Below are 10787 nucleotides of genomic sequence, written 5' to 3' on the forward strand. Positions count from 1 at the left end.
GTGAAATTTCCCTGAATACAGTGTAATCGGTGTGAAATGTTGGCTGAAGGCGTTTCATAGAAGTTCTTCCGTTTCTCAGCTGGTTGTGAAGTCAGTTAATGCAACATTAACTGTTTTCTCTTCTTGATTCCATCTTAATCCCAAACATGTTGGATTACGTTGTTCAACTTTTGATAAGAAACAACACAAAAACATGCATTTCACCAAAAGTCATCCGACTTCCCAGCTGCTGCTTGGAGATGAATATGTTTGAGGCACCCTAGCAAACGTGAAAGAATAGAGACCCTGTGCTATGATATGTTTATTATCGTTTATTTAAATGTATTTATACTTGCTAGCTTGTTACTCTTACACAACTTTTCAATGCAATGTGGCTTGTATGTAGAGAGATGTTAAAAAAACAAAAGACTTGGCCAGTAAAGCTCGTTTCTGTGAAAATGCCGTGATTTCCGACGGGCCGTGAAGGCAGCAGCAGATGCGGGTCTTATTTGTTCAGTCCAGCAGGAGGGCGTTCCTCGGAAGAACACACAAACAGGCGGGTGATCTACGCCGCCGTACGTGCTTCATGTTATGTAGATGTGGTCGAAGCTTTTTTGGGGGGGGCAGAGTTTGTTCGAGTCCCCGAGGGGGGGCTCGGGCCTTTTCCCTTCACGTGTAGCCCTCTTGGTGGTCTCGGAAGGGCGACGGAGGAGGCCGGGAAGACATGGAGGCGAAGCGTCTCTGCGGAGGGAGAGAGCTGTAGGGCGGTAGGCTGCTTTTCTTCCCCCGAGCAGAGACAATGAGAGCCGGGGACAGGTTCAGGTGTCCCCGTCTGCAGGAGACGGCTCGGTAGCTAGCTGCACGTCTTCTCCCCACGTCGTCAAACGTGTTTTATTCATTTTAAAACCCTCACGGAGACGATGGTGATCTGACCCTCAGTCGCCAGAATGGCCGAGAAGAAAAACACATCCTTCACTTTGACTAGATTAAGTGTTTAGCGTCGGTTTGTTCGAGCCTCCGTTCGGTGTTTGGACCGTGAACGCAGCAGGTCAGTGGCCTTCAACGCGGTGGGAAAATACAGTACGTAGATGTAAACATCGGCTCACCGGGATGCAGGAAGCAAGCAATCTGACGTTGCAATCCGTCGGTGTGAACGCTGATGCATTAGGAGCAAAACAATGAAATGATTGCAGGAATCACATATTATTGATGCAGGCTGTGATGAAGCTGGGGTTAATTATATATTGCAAATCATCAACAGGATCTCCATATTAACCGTTTTATTATTTATTGACTTCCAATCAATAGTAAAAAAAAAATAAAATAAAAAAGTTATTGTCAGAATTTTATCACAATCATACTATATCAGTGCAAATTACATAAAAAATAAAGTTAGCATCTGAATTACTAAGCATTTCTTAAGATGAACTCAAATACTGTAGCTTCAAGGAAACGATGGAACAATAACCACTGAAAAACGACTTCAGATTCAGATTTGTTTTGCCATTGTATTAAAGAAATATACATAAAGACTTCTCAACACATCACAAATACTAGTTGAGTATTTGTAAGACTACACTTGCTCCACTTTTTTTCTTATTATTACAATGGTAAACTAAATATGTATTGTCCTCCCTATGTTTTCAGTGGCGGTCGCCGCTCCGAGGATGGACCCCGACCACGCTGCCGGGGATATGTCACCTCTGTACGTGCCAAGGAAGAGAAAGTCTGTCCAGTCACAACCTAAAGGTGGCGTGCCATGTCCAGGTAGAGAAAACGTCATTCAAAATGATCAGAAGTCAAATGTTTGGTCCTTTTTGGCAGTGAAAATCTTCCAATGCTTGAGTTATTTTTCTGGCGTTGAGTAAAGTTAAATGTTCCTTCTGATAGTTGTTCAACGATTACCAGAAAGAAGCTGCGACTTCAATTCGGCTGGATATCCCAAGGTGAGAAAATGTCTGAATGCGTCTGAACACCTCCGTCTGCTGATGCTTGATACGGCATCTTCACGGTCGTGTGCTTGAATGTTTCAGAGTGACGAGGCTGAAGGCCGAGAAGCTCTAAAGATGAAGAGAACTTACGGCAGAAAACGGTAAGAGACTCGTCAACCTCGTTGCTTTGACTGTAGATCTGCTGCTCAAACGTTACATTTCAAAGGAAAACGAACAGAAACAGACAGACACCATTTTTACAGCTATTTTACATTGTTTGTGTTCATGCCTTGCAATGCAATCCAAAATGCGAGTTGTATATATTTTCTATATCTGCTGCTGCAAATCCATAGAGAGCATCTGATGACGTCATTGCATCAGTGGCAACACAAGAAGGGCAACAAAAGGGCAACGGCGGTCTCCACTCACCGTTTTACCCATCATACCAGTCGTTTGAGTGTGTAGGAATTTGGCGACATCTAGTGGCGAGGTTGCAGATCGGACCAAGTGAAAGTTCTCCCGTGTGTCAAGCATGTAGAACTACAGTCACCGACACACAGAAGCCCAAATCTAGAGCCCGAGTTTGGTTTGTCTGTCTGTGCTACTGTATGAAGATATAAACAGCTCAGTTTAAGGTCATAAAAACACGATAAATATTATATATACACTTATTAAAACACAGTGATTCATATCATATTCCATTTGTGCCAATAAATCCCCATAAATGTGACACACTGGCCCTTTAAGTCACTTTTTCATTGTGATTTCTGAAATAAGTGTTTTTTTTTGTTTTTTTTGCAGGTACGAGGACCTCCAGAGTGTTTCCATGGGAACGGTGGATTACCCAACCACCAGCTGCTCAGTGATGTCATCTGGTGGCCTGGCCAATGGGGTGGACCCAGGGGCTCCGCCCACTGCGAGGCTGCCTCCTAGACTGGTGGGGAAAGATGTGTGGTCTCAAGGCCCCGAGGCCGGCAGGGAGCCGCCCCAACCTCAGGACCACAGCTGGAGCTCCAGCAGGGACCGAGGCCCCGACGCCTGGGCCCCGGGTCGGGTCCGACCTCAGGAGCAGGTCTGGAACTCTGGCAGGGACCGAGCGGGACACTCCAGTCAAGACCAGACATGGATTCCAGGCAGGGACAGTTCGCACAACGGACCGGACCAGTCCTGGATGACGGGCCGGGACGGGGGCCCCGAGCAGGGCTGGGCGGCCGACAGAGACCGGGGCCAGGATCAGGTTTGGAATGCAGGCAGGGATCCGGGGAGAGACCGGGCCTCTTCAGGGCCAGACCAGGTGTGGGGAACAGGCAGAAGCCAAGACCAAGCCTGGAGCGGCACGAGCCGGGACCGAGGACACGTCTGGAGACCCGGTAGGTACTCGGATACGTTACTTCAGACTCTTACAGACCAAACGACGAGGGACGACTCTGCATATGACTGGGATAGATTTGACACACTGAAGACTAAATCCTCATAGAACTGGACCTGGATCAGCTGACTGCGACAGCTTCTCTACTTTAAATAACTAGAGTGGCCTGATGTGTGGGTAATCATAGTTTTTTTTGTTGTTTTTTTCCTGAAGACTTGAACATGAAGAAAGTCCAGAGAGTTGAGATGGAGCGAAGCTCACCGGTCAATGACTTCCCACAGCCACCAGAGGGCAGAGACTCTTGTAAGTTATCTCTTTTTGTTGTGTTGTGTGCTGCATCCAGTTTACTCCAGGTCGATGCATTTCATTAACTTTATTCCTCCTAAATGCATAATGTCTACAAAGTCACTAAGAATGGTTCAAGAAAGACCCCCGTCTGGAGCCAGGTCCAGAGGGAGGGCCCGTCAGTGAGGTTCTCGTGGCGAACCAGAGACCGGATCAAACGACCGGTTCTTCTCTCTGGATGCTGTGTGGAAACAAACATGCTACACAAATAAACAGACCAGCTGAATGTGAGGAGCACCGGTGGAACAAGGAACATCTTTAGCAGCACTTCACTGATTTTTGGTGGCATGTGGCACTCTGGAGCCCCGGCTTCCTCAAAAACGGTCCGTGTGGAACAATGATCCCTGCTGAGCAGCCGCATAATGCCGAGAGATAGGATTAACAAAGCTCCGAGGCAGAGTTTCTGCCTCGAGTTTCAGCCCTGGTTCAGAGGTCGTCTTCAACGGCTGAAAAACACACTTCTAGAGCTGTAAAACAAAGTTTCAGGATTTTTCTTAACGTCGTGACAAAACACTCCAGAAAAAGCAGTAAAAGACTAATAATCTAATCTTACAGGTTCGGATGCGGCCGGTGTTAGTGAGGCCTCGACGGTCCAACCCATCGAGGATCAGAAACCCCCCGTCCTCTCAACCAAGAAGGAGCCCCCGACCTACCCTCCAGGTGAGACCAGAGCAGGAACACAGTTAATACGCATTAATGAACTCATTATTCAAACGTATTAAAAAAGGCAAGAAGCATGCTGCAGTCTTTTTTAAATGTTTTTACTGCGTAAAGTAAAATGTTCTGTTTGTTGTCGTCCGCCAGGAAGTCCAGAGGAGCGTTGGCAGCTCCAGATCGTGGCCAAAGGCCGAGTCACCTGTCCGAAATGTAAAAGTGTGAGCAGGAAGACTGTGGAAGGGCTGAAGAAGCACATGGAGAACTGCAGGCTGGTGAGCACGAAACTGACTTTTAAAAGCAGACTCTCATTTCTGATGAAGCTCTGCCTCATAAAGGATAGAAGGAGAGTATATCACAGTAATCAATACCAGCCGTGGAGGATGTACTCTTTAACAAACACCACAGTACAGGAAGTATAAAAATTCAACCTGCTCAATGTACACAAAGGCCTTGTTGAATTATGATATTAATATTATAAAATTCTGTTTTCATCACAAATTGATACATGAGCATTTTGATGATGTAGTTTCTCAAAGTGGAGCCAATTTGAGATATTTGTGTACGACAGGGTAGTAGTACATTTCTGCATGATATCATGTATTTTTAATATAACTGTCAAACAAATATAGTGGAGTAAAAATGGAAATCTTCCCTGTGAAATGTAGAATGGAAGTAAAAAGGAGCAGAAAATGGAAATCATCACGTAAAGTACCCCGAAACTGTAATTAAATACAGCAACTTGTGTACTTTTTTATAACCACTGATGCGTACACAATCTGCTGTCAGCTAGACTAGAGAATGAACACACACACACACACACACACACACACACACACACACACACACACACACACACACACACACACACACACACACACACACCTTGTGAATCCACCAGACTTTGTGGCTCTCACAGTTTTGTGCGTTGATGAATCTGCGGCGCTGTCCGTGGTACCGACGCAGCCGACAGACCTGTAAACAATGAACCAATGACCTCCTGCTGCTTCCTAGCATGACTCGGCACAAATACAACGTAACGTTTAATCTGTTGTGGCAGCAACCCTTCACCTGTCAACACTGCGGGAAACAGCTGAAGTCTTCAACGGGGATGAAGTATCACATCATGGCCGACCACAGCCATCTGGTAAGAGGAATCCACTCTGACCCCCGTTGACCTCTACTTTCTTCCATCAAGGCCACGCCCACATTTTAGTCAACGAATCGGCCTTTTGGGTCTTAGCCAGCAAGTCTGACTGCATGCTAAATTACTCATTTCCAAGAAACCTATGGCCACATTGCTGGTAAACACCAGATTTAAACGCTGACTAAGAAGATTTTCGGTCCAGGACAGCCCTGGTAATTGTCAGGATTTGTGCAGATTCTACCCATTTCATGAACGTACTGTCCACCTTCCACTGAATAAGAGGCGTTTCTTTGCCTCTTACATAGTCTTTGTCTCTTTTTTCAGCCCTCAGCAGAAGACGCCAAGAACCTGGATGACCGCACCATCAAAGACAAACTGCGCAAAATCCTGAAGAGACTGGGCAAATTAAAATGCTCCAAAGAGGTAAACCTGGAGAGGAGATGTGTTAAATTCCCATCAGAAAAGATGAACTCTCCCTCTGTGAAATGTTATTCTTCTAATGCAGGGTTGTAACGCGGCCTTCACCAGCATCATGGGCTACGTGTACCACATGAAGAAGTGTGGGAAGGAGGAGTCTGAGCTGGAGAAGATGCTGCTGAATTGTTCTCACTGCGGGAAAACCTACAAGTCCAAAGCCGGTCTGGAGTACCACCTGAAGTCCGAGCACGCCCCCGTGAGTCCCGTGTTGAGTCAGTCCATTTAATGCTGGATGAAGTAAACGGATGGTTTTTTAAATCCTTCCTCGCCTGTCACCCAGACGCCACAGAAGAGGGAGGAAGACGAGGCGCTGAAGGCCCACCGGGAGGCCAACCCAGAGAGGACGGCCAGCGGCCGGGTGCAGCGGGCGTCGGCCCAGGTGGCCAACTTCCACCTGGCTGAGATCGCCAACAACGACCTGCCCAAAGACTGGCCCAAGAGGAAGTTCCAGTCGGACCTGGTGCCCGATGACAAAAAGGTGAGAGGAGCTCGTCACTAATGTAAGGCCTGGCCCGAATGCTTGGCCTGTTACCATGGTGACAGACGTCCTAATGAGTGAGCTATAATAAGATGTGGCAATCCAACATTGTGTGTTACCCTCAGCTGTTTGTTGCATATAGAGGAGGTGTGTGTGTGTCGTTGTGTTGCTGTCCTGGGTGCTGAAACGCAGCAGAGGAGAGTTCTTTATGTCCATGTATTTATCCATTTGTTTATAGGCCCACTTATGAGGAAATCCCTTTCATTTACATGATCCTCACACTTTTCTTTGGCATTTTAATTTGACTCTGATTAATGTCTTCATCTCATTAGAAAATAGTAAAGTACAATATAAGTAAATGAAGGCGTTGGGGAGACAGCCCGTCTTAAATGTGTGATGAAGACGTTGGTAAACCATGTCCAGCTTTATGTGCTGCAGACATTTAAGGCTATCGTTGACCTCCTGTTGTTCTTGCCGGCCCTCCCAGCTGAAATACGCCCGGCCCGGCCTGCCTGCGTTCAGCCAGGAGGTGCTGAGGAAGTGGAAGAATGAGGTGAAGCTGCAGAGGAAAGTCCACTGTCCCAACCAGGTAGACAACACCATCGTTACACCTCACCCCGATGGTTTTCATGTTGCTGGTGTCTTTATTTCCTGTGTGGTTGTGATCACTGCTGGATGTGCAGCCCGGTTAGTGGAACGGTCATCAGCTGTAAAATATAAAAGAAGCCACGAGGAAATGTTACAAAGTTAATTTATGTCATTCATTATATTGCAACAAAGGGAAATTGATAGCTGTGTGCATGTATTGTTACTTCAGTGCTTGTTTGTGTGCTCTGTATTTATTTCAGGTTTGGTATTTGTAGTATTTCAGTGTCATATTTCTTGTAACTGTGTATCAATGACTCATCCTGTCACCTTGAATGTGGGAAGAAAACATTGTTCTTCTCACATGTTGAACTGAGAGTCAGAAAAAGGAGAAAAGTCTGGATGAATTGAAGTACTACTTTTTAAAACCCAAATGCAAGAAAAACTGTTTTCTTCAGGAATTCAATGCAACACAAGCCGAGGAATCGAAATACAGATTCCTTTAATTGTCCTTCTAAAAGTGCACGACCCGTGATGTGACTGTGTGTGTCCTCGTCAGGGTTGTGGCTCCACCTACACCAGTGTGTCTGGACTCAAAGCTCACCTGGGACTCTGCACGAGGGTACGTCCAAAACCATCCAGTAGAACAAAACTAGGCTGATTGGGATCAGTGGAGTTCAAGAAAGTAACTATTGACTGCTGATCTGGGATAAGAAGTGTAGAAGAAACACGTCCTCATGTGTTGCTCTTTGGTGGCACATTTTAGACAGATTTTATGAACTAATCATTCAGTCTGTATGACATAAAAGTTTAAATATTTCAATTCAAGCCATGAACAGGTTTGCCTCCTTCACGTATGGCAACTCTTTGCACTGACTTCATGTGTACTCGTGTGAACGCCCCTTGATAATAACTCCTTTGTTGCCTTTCATCTCATTTCAGGGCGACTTCGAGGCTGGAAAGTACAGATGTCTGATCTGCAATAAAGAGTTTAACTCTGAAAGTGGTGTGAAGTACCACATCAACTCTGTCCACTCACAGGTGAGCACCTCGTTCACAGCGAGGAGAGATGGTAAACACCTCACCAACACGCACCAACACCATATCACATCGTCATTAATGTCACTGATCACACCCGAGTTCAAGTAAAACGATGCGTTCAGGTACAGGAATGGGGATGGGAAAAAGCTTTAAGCTTGTTTCTACAATGATGATGTCTTCGTAGGTGACGTTTACTGACTTGTGTTGGTCTCCTGTTTTCTCCAGGAGTGGTTTGTGACCAACAAAAAGGCCTCCAAGAAGTTTGAGAAGTTCCTCAAAAGTCAGCCCAAGGAGTTTGTCCAGAACATGGAGAAGCCGGTCATGGATCAGTACCACCACCACCAGCACCACCAGCATCATCATCATCATCTCCACCTCCAGCAGCAGCATCATCAGCATCACCACCACCACCATCAGCACCTCCACCATCAGCAGCTCCAGCACCAACACATGCAGCACCCTCTGCAGCCCCTGCATCACCTCCAGCACCAAACCCAGCTCCTCCACCCGGACCACCACAGCCTCCCTCCACAGCTGGACTCCCAGCTGCAGCAGCCGATGCTCCACTACACCCCGCTGGAGCCTCCTCCAGGACCCACGTGGGTGGAGCTGGACCGGGGAGGAGCCGGGCCGGAGCCGGAGCAGGCCCCGATCGAGATGGAGATGGAGGAGGACGGCAAAACGGGAGAGGGCGGGGTGACGGAGGGGAAAAGGAGGGAGAAGAGGGGCAAGGTTGATGGGAGGAGGAAGGATTGCTTTGCTTTCGGAGGGGGCAGCAGCAGCAGTAATACCGGCAGCTCCTCCAGCGAATCAGAGGTGGAGCAGCAGGACAGGCAGAGACGCATCGACCAGGGAACCGACATAAAATAAAGCACATAAACACGAGGGTTCTTAAAGAATTCATTAAATGGCTGATCTCTACGTGACCTCATTGTTGATGGACAGCCGGCGACGGGTCATGTGACTGACGAAGGCGGCTGCGTTTTCTTTCCTCTTGGCTCTTCAGAGACAGTTTTTCACACCGAATATTTAAAGCGATAGCATGTAGCCTGATTGATGTACTTTGTATCTTCTAGTGACGTGTTGGTTCTGGATGGTCCTTATTCGTTTGTGACGTTTTAGCACTATTTCCTATTATATAGATATATCTATATATATATATGATTTTTTTTACAACTTTTTAGCATTTATGAATGTATTTGCTTCCCCCCTCTGTTGTGCACTTCTTCTTAAAAAAAAGAAAAATGATTTATGGTTTGAAACGAAGAGGAGGACCCTTTAACCTGAGTCTGTTTAAAGTGCTTTACCCTGCATTGCCCTCCGTCAGATGCCTTTGGAAGAGTTGAAAATAGAAAAAAAAAACTCTTACTACACGGGAAGTGTTTCAAAAAGCATGATTTGTCTTTCTTTTTTAATAATTCAAAATCTCTATTTACATTTTCTTCTCTTTTTACTGATTTCAGTGATTTAACTTGGATCCGTCCTGGTTTCAAGCCGAAACGGTGGAAAGGTCAAACTTCATGCCTCGTTAAGTTAAATAGTTGATTGATTTTTGCTTTAATCTTTCATTGAACTGTAATGTTAGTTTCCTTACGTCTGCCTGCTTCACTAACACTTTGTTTCAGTCACGTTTTTAATGAGTTGTTGTGTCCGTTTGCTGCTCACGCTGAAAATCCAGCACTCCTCCATAATTATTCTAACGAGATGATTCTTATCATTATGATTCAGTGATTCCAAAAACAGTTGTCTTGTGACGCGTCGAGGAAAAAAATGAAGCAACATGGACGTAAAACCCAATCACAAGTGCTTCCTTGTGTTTATGGGTTGTAACCATGGCAACAAGAGGAACCTTCTATAACTAACAAAGTGAAAATTAGATTTAATCTGATTTTGTGCGGCAGCAGGGCTTTTTGTTTTCTTTTTTTTCTGTTGATTATTGTCTCATTTTTTTTATTATTATCTTTATTAATAATGTTTTGAGAAACTGTCCGGAAGCTTATTGAAATACTTCCCACTTATGCTTGTGACCAAATCTTTATCAGCGTGCATGCACTTTGAACTGTTTGATGGCACAGAGGAAAGCTCGGCGTTAAAGGTGCAGTCAGCCATTCTAATCCAAACATAGAGAATATCTATATCAGATTTAGACTTTTTTTAGATTTAGATTTTTATTTCAAACATGTCAAAATGAATACAGAAAGTGTCGTAAGAAAATAAAATATTACACAACTAGAAAGCATAGAGATGTATGAATAACTTCTTTCTTTTTTACAGGTCTGTAAACATGTCATGCGTATATTTTATTTTATTGTCTAAATATGTCAACGCCAGCTGTCCGTTCTGTGGGAGATTGGGGAGACATGCACTTCCTGTGAAGAAGGAAGTTTTATTTTGAAAAGACGCTATGCATGCATGAAGAGAAAAGGGATTTGGGTGTTTCCCTCCACAATCGCTGACTTTCCAAGGAAACCTTTTTGATTTTGCGAGTGAAACTTTGGCTCAGCAGTGACTCAGTAAGTAAAAGTATTATTGTTTCATTTTCACCTCGGGTCTTCCTGCCGTTACTTTATTCACAGTCACACTCGGCTGTGATTTAGTTCAGCCAACAGGTTGTTTTGTTATCATTCCGGTGTTTTAGTGGGAAAACAGAGGAGTCGTCACCGACTGTAGGAAGAGAACCAAAAACGTTGTGTAAATGTGTTTTCATCGATGGTGACCTGGTTTTAACAATATAGAAGATTAGTGAGAGGCATAATCCCAAATACTTTACCATCCATACAG

General features: G+C 45.2%; 1 protein-coding gene across 4 annotated transcripts; it reads left to right on the forward strand.

Moving 5' to 3' along the window:
• The first annotated feature begins 456 nt into the window (after positions 1-456).
• Positions 457-10206, forward strand: LOC311026631 (uncharacterized protein). 4 transcript variants are annotated; one of them, XM_084030304.1, is made up of 16 exons: positions 457-1027; positions 1627-1746; positions 1870-1925; positions 2013-2071; positions 2712-3280; positions 3493-3582; positions 4180-4284; positions 4429-4553; positions 5339-5425; positions 5750-5848; positions 5931-6098; positions 6183-6380; positions 6868-6969; positions 7525-7587; positions 7908-8006; positions 8232-10206. In XM_084030304.1, exons 2-16 carry the CDS (start codon positions 1647-1649, stop codon positions 8874-8876), a joined length of 2565 nt encoding a protein of 854 aa, XP_083886430.1. In that variant the 5' UTR covers positions 457-1027; positions 1627-1646; the 3' UTR covers positions 8877-10206. The 4 variants fall into 4 exon arrangements, with proteins under 4 accessions (XP_083886430.1, XP_083886429.1, XP_083886427.1 ...); XM_084030303.1 differs by having other exon boundaries at positions 457-746; XM_084030301.1 differs by having other exon boundaries at positions 461-554.
• Positions 10207-10787: the final 581 nt, after the last annotated feature.

Source organism: Eutrigla gurnardus (assembly GCF_963514095.1).
Source record: "Eutrigla gurnardus genome assembly, chromosome: 16".
Classification (NCBI taxonomy): domain Eukaryota; kingdom Metazoa; phylum Chordata; class Actinopteri; order Perciformes; family Triglidae; genus Eutrigla; species Eutrigla gurnardus.